This window comes from Myripristis murdjan, chromosome 1 (assembly GCF_902150065.1).
Source record: "Myripristis murdjan chromosome 1, fMyrMur1.1, whole genome shotgun sequence".
Classification (NCBI taxonomy): Eukaryota; Metazoa; Chordata; class Actinopteri; order Holocentriformes; family Holocentridae; genus Myripristis; species Myripristis murdjan.
In genome coordinates, this window is record NC_043980.1 from 1993679 (window position 1) to 2009388 (window position 15710).

A 15710-nucleotide genomic window follows, 5' to 3' on the forward strand; every position below is an offset into this window, starting at 1 on the left:
GATTTACATTCAATCAGTCAGTCAGACTTTATCTGTATAGCACTTCTCATATAAACAAATACAACAAAATGCTTCATACAGCGAAACATAATAAAACAGAGGAAACGCTTTAAACTAAAATTTATCTTCTAATAAAACAGTCGAGGTAAAAAAAAATTAGCCGGATAAAAAAACAAGAAGCAAAACAAACATCATAAAAAGCAGAGGACAGAAAACTAGAAAAATAGATATAAAAAAAAAAACTTAAGATGGCAAAATAAAAGATTTAAGTGCAGCCAGGGCAGGGAGGTGTGTGTGTGTGTGTGTGTGTGTGTGTGTGTGATGTTTGGGGAAATGGCAGCACGAGGCGCGGCGGCTGACTTTCCACTTTGGAGAAATTGCATCAAGCTGAGAAAAAAGAGAAAAGGGCAGCCGTCTGGCTCAGAGACGGAACCAGAAGCTGCAGACTGAGGCGACGGCAGGAAACTTGCAAAAGTTCCTCGAGGAAATGAAGAGAGTTGAGCAGCAGCACCAAACGACAACAACAACAGAGTCTGTACTGAAGTCTGTCTGTCAGGGACGGAGCAAAAAAATAAAGCAAAGAGGTAAAACATGGCCTCAAAGCAATAGTAATAATGGTAAAGCCACTTTACAACCTGCATCACAACAAGAAGATTAATAAAGAAATGAACATCAAAATCATGAGACTGGGAGGGAAAAAATCCTGTACAATACCGAAGAGCGTCAAAGCATTTATAATCTGTACACAGATTACACACATGAAATTAAACAAGAAGTAAAACAACAAGAAACAATAAAATGTGTAAAATAGAATGTGAGCAGTGGAGTGCTTGCAGTGAATCCTTATTTTAAATAAACAAATCAATTAAATTAAAAAAAAAAAAAAAAACAGCTTCTGTAAAGTGAGAAACATAATGAATAAAGCAGCATTAATATACTGATATATATGAATACTCTGCATTAACATACCAGAGCAGTGAGAGTTCAGTTACAGGCAGAGGACAGTCCGGGTTCAAACCGCAGGAAACATCGCCCTCTAGTGGAGTGAAGCAACATTACACAGCACAACATGAAACATAACACACAGCATGTCATCTTCACATTACTGTCACAGTGTTTCTGCTTTAGTTTCTGTCTTCTTGCATCCTGGTTCACATGATTTTATTGCAGGCTTTAATACAGTTTATCTGTGTTTCTGTTTGTAAATCATTATAGGAAAAACACAGGGATGTTTTTCTGCTGAGCTGATTAGAAAATGTTATTGTTGTCACACCCTCTTATATTTATACACCCTGCAGTGTTAATGCTGCTGGCCTTCAGGGCCGAGAGCATAAAACATCTTAAAGTGAGTTTTGGTCTTCAGTTTGAAATATGCCTTTGCCTTAAATGATCTGCACACAGTCACTTAAGGAAGAAGCTTAAGTGTTAAACGGTGAAAATATTTAAGGGCAAATTAAGTTTCATCGCTTCAGTTTCAACAAATTAAGGGAAAATTTGAAAGTTAGAGCAAACCACTCAGGCCCTTTGGAGATATGAGAAGATATTTATTATTTATTAAGATATTTATATGTATTTATTAATTATCATAAGAAAATTGTCTCACTCAAAGTGGTGAGATTACAATATGAAGTTAAAATAATCACTCACATGTATTCTTGTGTGGTAGCGGTGACTGTTGAGTTAATCTGAGGGATTAGCAAATTAGCAAAAAAAAAAAAAAAAAACCTGAAACATTTATATTAAAAAGGAAAAATTCATTTTAACATAGAAGAAAACAATCATAATTGTTAAAGGGATGTATATAAAGGTTCGATCAGCAGTGGATTTCTTGTGTTGAAGGACCGCTCCTAGAGGACCTCAGGGGCCCCGGGGGGTCCCAGGACCCCACTTTGAAAACCCTCTGGTTTAGTTTGTTGTGTTAAAAAAAAGAAGAAAAAAGAAAAAGAGAGAATAAAAGAAAAGCAGTGTGTTGTTTGTGATGTTTGACTGACTGACTGTCTCTCTCTCTCTGCCTGTCTGTCTCTCTCTCTTCCTGTCTCTCTCTCTCTCTCTGCCTGTCTCTCTCTCTGCCTGTCTCTCTGCCTGTCTCTCTCTGCCTGTCTCTCTTTCTGCCTGTCTCTCTCTCTCTCTCTCTGCCTGTCTGTCTCTCTACCTGTCTCTCTCTCTCTCTGCCTGTCTGTCTCTCTACCTGTCTCTCTCTCTCTCTGCCTGTCTCTCTCTCTGCCTGTCTCTCTCTCTCTGCCTGTCTCTCTGCAGCTCTGTACAGAACATGATCTTCCTGCGTTCATCAAGTTCAAGGTGTTTGATGCCAAACGTGAGTCCAGAGGCTGCAGTTCCTCTGTGAGCCAGCAGGGGCAGCAGAGGGCCTTTCAGCAGCCTCCATGCATTTAAATCCTTTTTTATCTTCGGCTAATGGCAGATTTTAAACAAATGGATGTAGTAAAAAAATATCAACATGTCTTGTTTCACTTTTAAAATGGTTGGAATTTTGTCACATAAGAAAACATTGATTTCCTTTTTTTTTTTTTTTTTTTTTTTTTTTAAATTAGGAAAAGCCCCATTCAACCCAACTTTTATTTTTTTCTTGCTTATGGATTTTAGATTTTCTACATAATAACATTGATATTAAACAAATAATTTTTATGAAATAATTTTAAAATTACAGTATTATTCTTGTTCTTGTTTCATCATCCCCTTCCTCTCCTCTCTCTCCTCCCTCTCCTCCTCCTCCTCCTCCTCCTCCTGGCGCTCCCCTCTCCTCGGGCAGCGAGCTCCAAGACTCTGTCTGGTCTGTTGGAGTTTGACGGTAAGACGGAGGCGGTGGAGGCTCTGACGGTGCTGAACCATCACCAGATCAGGATCCCCAGTAAGAAGCCGCTGGTCCAGCCTCTGCCTGCAGGCCTGCTCTCTTCCAGTCTCAGTGCCTTTTAGCTTTTGTCCCATTTCAGTCGTTTGAATTTTGTTCGTTTCAGTCTAGTTTTTGTCGACAAAAACCTCTGCTGTTTGAGTCGATGGAAACGGGGTTTGCTCCAGGTGAGCGTGACTCCTCCTCCTCCTCCTGCTGGACCAGGAGCTCCTTCCTGTGCAGAGAAGCAGAGCTGCAGCAGGAGAGATCTGCTCCAACATGAAGGCAGCAGATCAGAGAACACACTCCACGCTGAGGGAGGAACAACACCAAACCACCTCTGATCGCCCTTTGAGGCCCCTGGTTCATCAAATGGCACATCTGTTTTCTGCCGTCGCGCTGACCGTGTCTGTATCTGATCTGACAAAATTCAAGGATCATTTATCTCAGTGGGCCCCAGCCCAGACCTCAAGGACCCCCCGTCCTGTCCTGTAGGGTTTTGTTCCTCATGCACACAATGCACACACACCTAATGCACACACACCTGGAAGGCTTCCATAAGGCTGGATCAAGTATGATAGTTCCTGAATCCCAGTACAGGGCGTCGGGTTCTGTCACTTGGTCTCATGGTTTCACATTAACCCTGAACCTCCGTTGGAGCGGGTTGTTCCTCTGGTTTAGGTCATTTTCTGCTGCTTAAAGTGTTCATATTTCTATTTTTCTATATTCCTTGTTTATAGTGTTTATATTGCTTGCTGCTATTTATTATCTGTTTATTATGTAAATTTGCTTGATATTTTGCTATCCACTTTGCTACTGTAATGCTGGAAATTTCCCCACTGTGGGACTAATAAAGGAATATCTTATCTTATCTTACCTAATGCCCACACACCTAATGCCCACACACCTAATGCCCACATACAAGAGTAGAGCTGGAACAGAAACAGGACGGGGGATCCTGGAGGTCTGGGACGGGCATAAGCACAAAGTGTGTTTGTCGGTCCATCAGCGAGACACAAAAGATCAACACGAAGCTGAAAAAATGTTTGAAAGGATCCACATCAACACCTTTCAGCGATCTCTTTTTTTCCCACCTGTTTTCCAGGAGGACCCGCCCCTACCTTGTCTCTGATTGGCTAACCTTGCCCCCACCCTGACCCTAACTTGAACCAAAACCAAAAGAGGCAGCGAGCGCGTCCTGCCAAGAATAATGATGACGCCTCTCTCCAGCCTCCTGACAAAACGGCCCACCTATTTTCTGCCGTAGCACAGCCACTGTGTCACCACAGGGGGGCGCTGTGGTCCCATGTTCAGCGTGGAGTGTGTTCTCTGATCTGCTGCCTTCATGTTGGAGCAGATCTCTCCTGCTGGAGCTCTGCCTCTCTGCACAGGAAGGAGCTCCGGGTCCAGGAGGAGGAGTCACAGCAGCAGATACAGATTAGATGAATTGTCATTTTTTTCTTGGTTAATCCCACATGAAATTATTTGTTTGTGACCTTCATACACAGATTGATCTACATTCCTCATTTGGCACTAGCTGCGTGTATTTTGTATTATTTGTTTTTATACTGCACTTAATATCAGAAACAAAGTTTGCACATAAATCTGTAATCTGTATTGCAAACAAAGGTTTTCATTCATCTATTTTGCGGTATTTTTCCTCTCTTTTTTATTTCTTGATGAAAATCTCTTGATAAAAGTCTTGATATTTTGTGGTAGTTTTCGTTCACAGAGGCTCATGTGGTTTAGTTTTAGTCCTGACACAAACTGTCCCTCTGACCTCCAGACGGCTCGAACCCGTTCACCCTGAAGCTTTGTTTCTCCACGTCCTCACATCTTTAAAGAGACGACGAGATCGCCGCCGCACATGCCCAGTACGCTCCCAGTCCAACCAGAGAGGAGGCATGGACCGACGGGTCAGTCACTCCCAGAGCCACGGTTACTTTATTTTTTATCTGTGAGATGCGGGGATGGATTTTTCCCATTTCCTTGAACTGTGATGTCAGAGGAAGTGACGTCAGAGGAGGTGATTGGACGTTTTGAAGAAATCAAGGCGACACTTGACTGTTCGCCTCACGACAGACTGCTGCGATGTTTGTTCTCGCTCTGAAAGACGAGGTGACGTTTTTTTTGGTCCGACGATGTCAGCATGATGTCAGCACCTGGCGGGACGTCTGACTGGCTGGAAGGTGGCCGATGTTTCCGCCCACTTTGAGAATTTCACTTACAAAATTAGACGTAACAACTGAAATAAACGCCCGAGTCTCTCTGGAAAGGCCCATTGTCATGAAGAGTGACGACGGTCAAAATGTTGTAAATAAACTGGAAAAATAAGTCGATGTGGCATCTGTGTCCCCACTGCAGCAATAACGAATAAAACAATCAAAATCATAACCGCAGCCATAACTTTAGTGATTTTTTTTTTTTTTTTGAGAGACAAACAATAAAAAATTTTCCACTTAGATTTCTCTGCAGTCCGTGTTGTAGTCATCCTTCTACATGATAATGGGTCTGAAATAAAATCAGGTGTATCAGCACAACTCATAATGAAATATTGTTCATGTACGTTATTGAGGAGCTTGTCTGTCCTGAGTCAGTTTACAACTTTCTGAAGATGAAATCGTTTTAATTTATGATGAATTAAATGATGAATTTCAGTAACAGTCAGTGTGTGTGTGTGTGTGTCTGTGTGTGTGAGCTGAGGGTCTGTGTTTATTGTGGGATTAAAGCCTCTCTGAAGCGCAGTGTCGGCCTGTTTGAGCCTCAGAGGTCAGACGATATGCTGATGACATCCTCTTTTACCTAAACCCGGAGTGCCGGATCCACCGCGTCGTCTCAGCAGCTGCGGCTACGTGGACGATATTTCCTCAATCTGAAATCATTCCCATCACAGATTCCAGGTTCACTGTTTCCATGGAGACTAAATAAAGCGATCTGATCAGATGAGAGTTTACACGCCACAAGTGGTTCCTCCTGACCGGGAAGTATCTAATCTGCTGGAAATATGAATGTAATATAAATATAATCCAGGCTAGGTCATGTTGTCCAGTGATGGCGCCCCCATCAGACTGTAAAAATGAAACCTGGCCTGGTGGTTTGGGCTTTTATTCTTGTAACAGGAAGTTGGTTTTTGATGTGCTCTGTGGTTCGCTGGATTCCGGCTTCGTTCGTCTTTTCTAAGCTCGTTTGAACGCCTCGTGGTTTCCAGCCGCTCTACACTCCTTTACAGATTTACTGTTTACACCAAAAACAGTTGTTGTGTTTCCGTCCCTCCTGGACACTCATCCCGTCACTTGATGTTCCTCCCACGTGGGACAAACATGAGCAGAAAGAACAGATTATCAAAGGTTTACAGCAGATCTTTAATCCAGATTGAAAATTCCTTCTGATCAGGTCCGTCTCTTCTGATTGAGGTGCTTACATGAGGCATTTTTACTCTGATTGGGCAGATATTCTGATTATAAGTGGAATATTAGAGGCCATGTAAACACAGCAAGTGGGGAAAATCCTGAAGCTGCTGTTTAAAACTGTTTTAATCTGCGTGTTTCTGGACCCGCAGCGTTCTGCTGCCGCTTTCCAGCGCAAATCTCCGACCCATTATTTTGCTGACAAAAAGCTAAAAGCTAAAACTGCAGCACATTAAATCTGTAGCCGCTCTGTTCTGGGATAAATTTGCCACTAGAATCCGTCCATTTGTTTAAGTCTGATCTGTTCTACAGCTCAGCATGGGAGGCTAACCGCTAACTCTTAGCAGTTTGTTTTTTCTAAAAACACACCTGCATGCTCAGGTTATTAAAAAAATCTGAGACTGTTCCTTTTCATGCACACACACAAAAACTTCTGTGTTATTTTAATAATCCGAACGCTGGGTTGAGACGGGCTACAGGTTGGCTGGTTTGACCTAAATCTGGATTAGGATTAACAAGCCAGAGCGAGGGGAGATGGGATCTGAAATTGAGGTTCTTCGTTTTTTGCCGTCCTCCACGTTCACGCTGCCGGTGACCCGACGCCCTCCGACGCCCTGACCCGACGCCCTGACCCGACGCCCTCCGCTCCAGCAGGTCACAGGAAACGGTGACGCCAACGGTCACCATAAAGAGCTTTGTGTTTATAAGCGTTTACAGCTTCAGATGCACTTCGAGCAGCAGCAGAGGCGTCTGAGGAGATGGAAAAAAAACAAGAAAAACTAATTTTCCAGGTGGTACTGAATTGAATTTGCTAGTTTTTTCCTTCATAAATCTACCACTTTAATCTCTTGAATTTATTTGTTCAAATTCATAATTCCATCATGTCAAAAATACAACAAAGACACAGCTGAGCTGTGGAAAAAAAAAGACAAAATGAGTCTGCCAAAAGGGTAAGGCTGAAGCTATAGCTTATTTAAAGCCTCCCCCAACTCCATGAAGTTAATGTTAATCTCAGCATATAACCTTCACAATAACAATCTCTAGTAAAAAACAAAACGAAACAAACAAACAAACAAAAAAAAACAACGGCAACCTTTGTTGCAACATCATTGTATCCCTAATATAATTTACATCCTATTTGTCTTGACTTTTGTATGCTTCTTTTAGAAGAAAATTAATTATTTACCCCTTTCCATGAGGTATAAAACATAACAAGCCAAAAATGTAGCAAATACTGGTAACACCAAGGGAAAAATACATAATTACAAATGCACCCTTTTACCCCTTACCAAGGGAGTAATACCCTTCCCAAAAACAGCACTAATCAACTATCCTTCTAATCTGTATTTTTCTAATATCATGAATTTGAACCGTTTTTTAAAATGTAAGACATTTCTGCTTAGTTTAACATTATCATGAAGACCATTCCACTGTTTCACTCCACAAACTGATATGCACAGGGTTTTCAGAGTGGTGCGAACACTAGGTTGCTTTAAAATCAGTGTTCCCCTCAGAGCGTATGGCCCGTCTCTAATGCTGAATAGTCTTTGAATGTTTACAGGCAGCAGATTATTCATAGCTTTGAATACCATTTGAGCTGTTTTCAAATTAACCAAGTCCAAGAATTTCAATGCTTTTGATTTTAGAAACAGTGGTGTGGTATGTTCTAGGTAGCCCGCGTTATTAATTATCCTTATTGCTTTTTTCTGTATCGTGCATAGAGTCTGCAGTGTGGACTTGTAGGTGTTCCCCCAAACTTCAACACAGTATGAAAGATGTGGCAGGATCAGAGCATTATACCATGTTTTCATAGATTTTTGATTGAGGAAGTGCTTCACTTTGCACAGGACACCAATGCTTCTAGAAACTTTTGACCTTACTTGACTCACATGGGGCTTCCAACTGAATTTGTGATCGATTTTGACACCCAGGAAGGGGCTCTCATACACCCTTTCCAGTTCAACATTATCAATACGTAAGCACCTTTGTATCCAGATGAGTTTTTTTGTTTCCAAAAACACTATGAACTTAGTTTTTTTTTTTCAGATTTAAAGACAATTTATTCAAATCGAACCACAACTTCAATTTGCCCAGTTCCACTGAGATCCTCTCAATTAGTCTAGGCAGGTTGTTATCAGTTGCAAAGGTGTTGGTGTCGTCAGCAAAAACCACATATTTCATAATTTCTGATACTTTCCACAGGTCATTTATATATATAATAAACAATTTAGGCCCCAAAATCAAACCCTGTGGTACACCACAATTAATTTCGGCAAGACTTGATTTAGAATCGCCCATCTGCACAAATTGTTTCCTATTTTGGATATAGCTCTTCAGCCAGGTCAATGCTTCCCCCCTTACCCCATATCTTTCCATCTTATCCAACAGAATGTTGTGGTCAATGGTATCAAAGGCTTTTTTCAAGTCTATGAATACTCCAACCGCAAACTTCTGCTTGTCAACTGCTCAGAGAATAGCTGAATTTTTTTCTCATAAATTTACGTCTTTCGAGAACAGCTGAGACCACCTGAGAACACCTGAACCTGAGGAGGAGACCACCTGAGACCACACTCCCACTCACACACACACACACACACACAACACACACACATACACACACACACACACACACACACACACACATACACACACATTTATGCTGTTTTGATTTAGTAAAGTATCAAACTCAAAGACAGACAGACAGACAGACAGACAGACAGGCATACAGAGAGACAGACAGACAGAGACAGGCATACAGAAAGACCACAAGACAGACAGACAGACAGACAGGCAGACAGGCAGGCAGGCAGGCAGGCAGGCAGGCAGACAGACAGACAGGAAGCAGTCTGTCAGGGTGAAACCAGCTGATCTTTTCCCCCTCAATCAATTTTCCGTGAGGACAAAGTCACGAGGCCAGAGGAACAGCCTGTCTGTCTCTCTGCTTTGGGGTTTGGCCGCCCGGGGCGAGGCGGCGTGACGGCGTGACATCACACCTTCCTTCAGCCGCGGCCTCAGAGCCGCTGACGCTGCGGATCAGAGCCTCACCGCTTCCTGCCTCAGCCTCATGATGTCAACTGACACTTAGCGAACTGGAACCAACACTAACCCTAACCCTGTTCTTACAAAACTAAAGTAAAGTAAACTCACAGTGTGTGTGTGTGAGGTGTGTTTAGTGCAGTGTGTTTAATGCGGTGTGTGTGTGTGAGGTGTGTTTGGTGCAGGAGGTCAGCGTCTCCCCCCTGCTCTCAGAGCTGACTGGCTGATGTGGCTTCAGTCATAATAAATGGAAAGACTCAGCTTCACAAGGACTGATTCAGCTGGAAGGTTTTTGGCTCTTTGGGGCCCCTTACCTTCCTTACCCACCTGGATGACACCAGGACAGTTGACAGATAACTGGTAGCTTTATTGTTTATTGGTTTGTCCATTCATTTATGTTACCTGTGTACTTAATTTATCTATTTATTTATTCTATTTTACTTTTTTCTCTTTTTTCCTTTTTTATTATTTATTTTATTTTTATTTATTTACTTATTTACTTTTTAAATAAGTAATTTGTTTTCTCTAATTTATCATTGTTATCATCATTATTTATTTATTTATTTATTTTTCCTAAAGTAGTGTCGCAGGTATTTTTTTCTAATTTTATTTTACATGTCTGAGCCCGGGTGTTGTTATTGTTGTTGTTATTGTTATGTCTTTTTTTTTTTTTCCCTTAAATATAAAATAATAAATTACAAAAATTAATATACATTTTATTTTACTGCAAATAAAAAAAAAAAAAATACTGAGAAATGTGACTGGAAAACTATTATATATATATATATATATTTAAATAATATACAGAGGGGTGACAAATGACAGGAAAACCCAGTAAGGAGAATAAAACATGCCAGGCTCTCCTCCCAGCCTTCATGAGTTAAGATGAGGGTTCTCACGCTTCATTAGGGGAACCTTGTTCTTCACAGATCTTTGAGAAGAACCTTTCCACTTTCTGTTTCAGTGCCACAGGAACGCCAGCTCGCATCCCGCAGCGAGCGCTGCTTTTTCTGTGCTTTTCAAAGTCCCAGTTTCCTGTCATTCAGGGTGTGGAGCTGCTTCCTTCCTGCACAGCCCCTCACAGGTCAGGACGGAAATTAAAGGAAATGATTTCCCACAGAATGACACTGCAAATGTCACGTAACTGTCTACTGGAATTTCCTTACTTCACCTTTTTAAGTCTAGTTAATTCTCCACATTATTTAGGTGTTTTTACTCAAACTATTGAAAAACTACGACTACGACTTATTTTGCACACACACACACACACACACACACGCACGCACGCACGCACGCACACACGCACACACACACTGGCTTGCCCTGCCTCTGCGTCTCTCTCACTGTGTTTGCTCTCGACTCTCCTATCTCCAGTAGTTTGTAGTAGTGTGTGTGTGTGTGTGTGTGTGTGTGTGTGTATTAGTGATCAGCCCCGATGCCATCTTGAACCTGCGTGCACACATTCATAATCTAATAATAACCTGCAACCCACCTGAATTAATTATTTCGTCAGATTTGAGACATTTGACTCCGCCTCTTCCTGCCCCTGTGCTGCTTTTTAACATGAGGCAGAGCAGCTGATTACCTGTCTGTCTGTCTATCTGCCTGTCTGTCTATCTGTCTGCCTGTCTGTCTATCTGTCTGCCTGTCTGTCTGTGTGTCTGTCTTCTACCTTTCTACATTGTATACATCGATTATTGGTTTTTTTTGCACATTGTTTGTTTTCTTTTTTTTTTTGCACATTGGGTACTTAGATCTTTAGACCTCGAGGGTCATCTTTTATTCTTTATTTTTGATGTACTTATTCTTTATTTTTGATTTACTTATTCTTTATTTTTGATTTACTTAATCTTGTACTCTGTTGATACTGCTGAAAACTGAATTTCCTTCGGGATGAATAAAGTATCTATCTATCTATCTATCTATCTATCTCTTTCTGTGCTTCTTGTTTTGCTGTTAACTCTTCTGTCTGACTGCAGCTGTCATATGAATCAAATTGAATCAATAAAGGTAAATCATCATCTTCATCATCATCACAATGCTCTCTTCTTCTTCTTCTTCTTCTTCTTCTTCTTCTTCTTCTTCTTCTTCTTCTTCTTCTTCTCCTTCATCCTCCTCCTCCTCACCACCAGCTGTGTGTGGCTCGCGGGCTTTAGGACCCCGCGGAGACGCTCGGCGCGCTCCGGCCGCTGTGACGTCATGGCAGTCTGCTATGAGCAGGTCAACATGGCGGCGGAGGCGAGCAGGCTGAAGCAGCGGAGTCACCGAAACAGCATCCTGACAGAAGGTAAGCCTGCGGGGCGGCGGTGCTCACGGTGCGGCGGGGCGGCGGCGTGTGAGGCGGCTCGGGGCGGCCGCTGGGCCCCGGCTCCCCTCTCGGTGTCGGCGGTGTGAAATGTCCCGCAGGCTCCGCTCAGCCCGGGGAGCGCATCTCCTCCCGCATCCCGCCGCACCGCATCCTCACCCCGCCGCACAGCCTCACTCCGTCCCCGGGCAGCAGCCAGCCCGTGCCGCGGACTCTCCCCGTGGATGTTTGCTTCGTTAAGGGACGCCAGCTCGTCTGATTACCGTTTAATTTCTGACTATATTAACCCGCAGCCGCCGCTAAGCGCTAAGCCTGTTTGTTGTTAGCGGGCTCGTTAGCATGGAGGCTAGCCACTTCCAGCTCATTCTGCATTGTTCTGCTGTGTGAAGCCTGTCAAAGCCCGCTGGCCTTCAGCTAACCCTAACCCTAACCCCTAACCCCTAACCCTAACCCTAACCCTAACCCCTAACCTAACCCCTAACCCTAACCCTAACCCCTAACCCTAACCCCTAACCCCTAACCCCTAACCCGAACCCGAACCCGAACCCGAGCCCGAGCCGAGTCTGTTATTTAATGCTCTGTGGTGCTAAAGGACAGAGACGACACACCGTGTTTCACCTGAATCACAGGGAGCGCTTTACACCAGCGTCCAGTAATCTGTCAGAGACACACACACACACACACACACACACACACACACACACACACACACACACACACACAGTGACTCAGTTTCTGAAGCGCTCATCGCTATTTTTAGAATCGGCATTCCAATAAACCATAAACCCGTTTGTTCATTCAGTCTGAATCTGTCCTAAAGCCCAGTTTCTGTGGATTTCATTGGTGGGAAAATGCAGACGAGCCTCTTATTAAACCTAAATATTTTATTAAAGCACATCGTGGTTTGTATACTGTCTGTGTGCCGAAGTGAAGAGAGCATCCTGTGGATCCAGAGCGCCGTGACTCCCGTGTTATTCCGGCCGTGGGTTTGAAGGTGCGCGTGGAGGCGCTGAGCGGACAGGTGTTTTGAATGGAGCCTGGCGCGGCGGGGGCGCGCGGCGGGCTCGCGGACAGGTGCAGCGACGTGAGCAGGTAGCTCCCAGCTCCTTCACGCTGCCTGCTCATCACGCCTTTGTTTTAACTTTTGACTGCCAGCAGCCATTAGCTCGCACGTAACTAGTGTGTGTGTGTGTGTGTGTGTGTGTTAACACAGGGGAGCTAATCCTTCCAAGGTGTTAGGTCAAAACAAGCTAGCTGCTAGCTCCAGTGCAGTTAGCTTGCATGAAGTCTTTTGTTAGCTGACAGGTGTTTGTCAAGATGAAAATCTAAATATTCTCACAGATTATCAGCTGATAATCTTTTAGAGGATTGGATTGGCAGCACTGGAAGGTGTGTGAAAGTAGATTTCTTTATGGTTCATCTCAGTTGTGAAACAGTTAAAGGGGTAGTTTACCCATTTAAAAAAATATATATATTATTTCACTTCCCTGCTAGCTGTTATGTATTACAGCAGTGGTGCTATTTCATCTTCCTGTCATTGTCACTGAGTGCTGGAGCTCCACATGCTGCTAACTGTTAGCCTGCGTCCCCCCGGCTAACATTCTGAAGAATAACCACCTCAATCCACTCAGAGAAGGTTCAGCATCACAGGAAAGCTTTTTGGATCAATGAACTATTTACTGTCGAACCGTTCGGTGTGAATGATTCACATGACTTGACTTGTTTTCTTTAAGAGATAAGTTTGCGGGATATATTTTACTTTTGTCATATTTTTGTGCTACATGAGAGATGTGTATTGTATTTCTAAATATGAGGTCTCTAGCTTATATAGTGCTTTCTAGTACTCTCTCATATTTCTATTCTGTTTCCTTGCCTAATATATCATTGATGGTTTCTATGTTTCTTTGCCTGAGTCGGGCTCTAACAGTGAAATTGGTCAGGTGACCCACAAGCATTTAAAAAAACACACCGGGAAATGATCAGGCCAGATTTGAGGTGAACCTGAAGAGGCTGAGGCGAAACGCGTTGTTCCCTCTAAATAAAGTGTGAAAGTAAAGTTTGAGTCAGTGTGCGGAGGATCTGTTTGTAAAAGGTTGAGCATCACTTTGTAAGCGTTGCCTCCCCAAATTAAATGCTCACAAAAACCAGCGAGCCATCAGCATCCTACCTGTTCTACCTGCATCCACACAGACCCAGCAACCTCTGCACTTCCTGTATCCCTCCGCCCAGAGGAGCCGCCACGGGGACGGGAGGAAGACCGCTGGAGTTTGCTATCATTTGCTTTCTTCATTGGACACAGGAACACACACCGAGGACAAAAATAACAACGTTCTCAGGATTCTTTGGATCTTAAGCTTCTTCTTCTGTGATCCAAAGAGTTGCAGTTCGTAACAGTGAGAGGAAGACAGTGGGTGTGGTGGGGGGAAAAAAATCAATTCACTTAATTATCACAATTTTTTAATGATTTTTTTTTAATAAGCAAATTGATTTAACGTAAATGTGAATGGTATCATGTGAAACTAGATGACCTAAGGAATCCGTTGGTACCAGGCGTGTCACGCTGGGTTTTCGGTGAGGCGGCTAAATATCACTTCAAAGTTCAGCTGAATTTTGGAGAGGGAGAATCGAGCATGGTGATTTCCAGCAGGGTCCCCTTGACCTCTGACCTCCTGACCTCTGAATGAAAATGGGTTCTCTGGGCAGCCGCGGCTCAGGAGCTGCATCAGTTGCTTTGACTGGAAAGCTGAGACTCTTGTGGATTCAATGAGCCACATTTGATTCCTGTGTGATGATGTTGGCCCCCATAGCAGCCATTTCACTGCAGGCACAGACTTTTGTCCAACTGGACGTCGCTGGAGAAAATGACCTCTAGTGACCTCTAGGAGAATCACAGCCTCATCAGACTTTACAACCTCAAACAAGAGGAGGATTCAGAAAACTAAAATCACATTAAGTCCGAATATTGAATCGCAATACTTAAGAATCACAACACATATTGAATCAGGCGGTAAGTGTATTGTTCCAGCCCTAGAAGAGAGCGCCACTGCTGTCCCACATCACAGCGGGGCGGGGGGTGAGGTGAGGTGTCACATTTTTCTAAATGGTGAGCTGTCCCTTTAAATCCACTGCTAACGAACTGAACCTTTACAGAGAGACCTGAATAACCAGTCTCCAGGCCAGCTGATCGCAGCTGATCTGAGTTGTTTGTGTGTGTGTGTGTGTGTGTGGTAGTTCCTGCAGACAGACTGTTATTATGCAGCAGGCTGAGCAGGATGAGGTCCGGGGGTCGGCTCCCCGCCGCCCGTCAGGCCGGTCCTGAGCCTCAGAGCGCCGCTCGGCTCAGACATGAGCCAGATTCCTCCGCCGAGCCTCCGTCTTCCTGTTTCCTGCTGTGAAGCGTCAGGCTGATGGAAGGCCACGGTCTGACCGGGCGGGACGGCTCTGCTGTGAAACAGTTTGGCGGTGGAATGAGAATCGTGCAGTGAAGCATGCTGGTTAACCTGAAGAGCTGTACTCAGTGCTGCTTCACCACACAGCTCTCAGATCAGCTGAGAGCTGACGTGTATATATTTACAGCTGTTTAGCTGTTTAGCTGTAGACTGACATGTTTCAGACCCTCATGATCCTCTGTGTGACTCAGAGCTGCTCAAGGTTTAGTTTTCACTTTGACAGAGGCTAACGACTCCCATAGACTTCAAGTCTTTATGCTAAGCTAAGATAAAATGCTACCCATAGGAACTGAACCACTGGACGTCCAGAGGTGGACTTGGTGTCCAACATCTGGTCTCAGTCTGGGGAGATGGGAAAAGGGCATTTTGCACCAAACGTTGTAATATTCCTTTACCAGCTGCGTCAGTGTTATGAGTGTCGGCTGAAGGCTCGGTGTGATGGACGGACAGGTGTGTTTACCTGAACCTCTGGCACACATCTGTCCTCAGCGGAAGTGTTTTGGGAAGCGTCCATGATCCGACTTTGTGTGGTGCAGCCGGTCAGACGGCCTCTGTGTTGTGTAGCGCTTCATGTTGGCCCTTCATGCGGCCCGGCCCGGGGCAGGCTGAGCGGGGCGGGGGGCCGGGGGCAGGCTGGGCAGGGCGGGGGGCCGGGGGCAGGCTGGGCG

At 44.0% G+C, this 15710-nt stretch overlaps 2 protein-coding genes across 4 annotated transcripts in view; both read left to right on the forward strand.

Moving 5' to 3' along the window:
• Window positions 1-5512, forward strand: part of hnrnpll (heterogeneous nuclear ribonucleoprotein L like) — a 49451-nt gene extending 43939 nt beyond the window's left edge. The window contains exons 11-13 of the mRNA XM_030049587.1: window positions 2257-2314; window positions 2768-2866; window positions 4632-5512. Coding sequence (XP_029905447.1) covers window positions 2257-2314; window positions 2768-2866; window positions 4632-4687 — 213 coding nt within the window. The 3' untranslated portion in view covers window positions 4688-5512. The remainder of the gene's footprint in view (window positions 1-2256; window positions 2315-2767; window positions 2867-4631) is intronic.
• A 5960-nt stretch (window positions 5513-11472) lies between these two features.
• LOC115357589 (atlastin-2) overlaps window positions 11473-15710 on the forward strand; it is a 41667-nt gene continuing 37429 nt past the window's right edge. For all 3 annotated transcript variants that reach the window (XM_030049175.1, XM_030049338.1, XM_030049255.1), the window contains exon 1: window positions 11473-11575. In XM_030049175.1, the coding sequence (XP_029905035.1) occupies window positions 11488-11575 (88 nt within the window). In that variant the 5' untranslated portion in view covers window positions 11473-11487. The remainder of the gene's footprint in view (window positions 11576-15710) is intronic.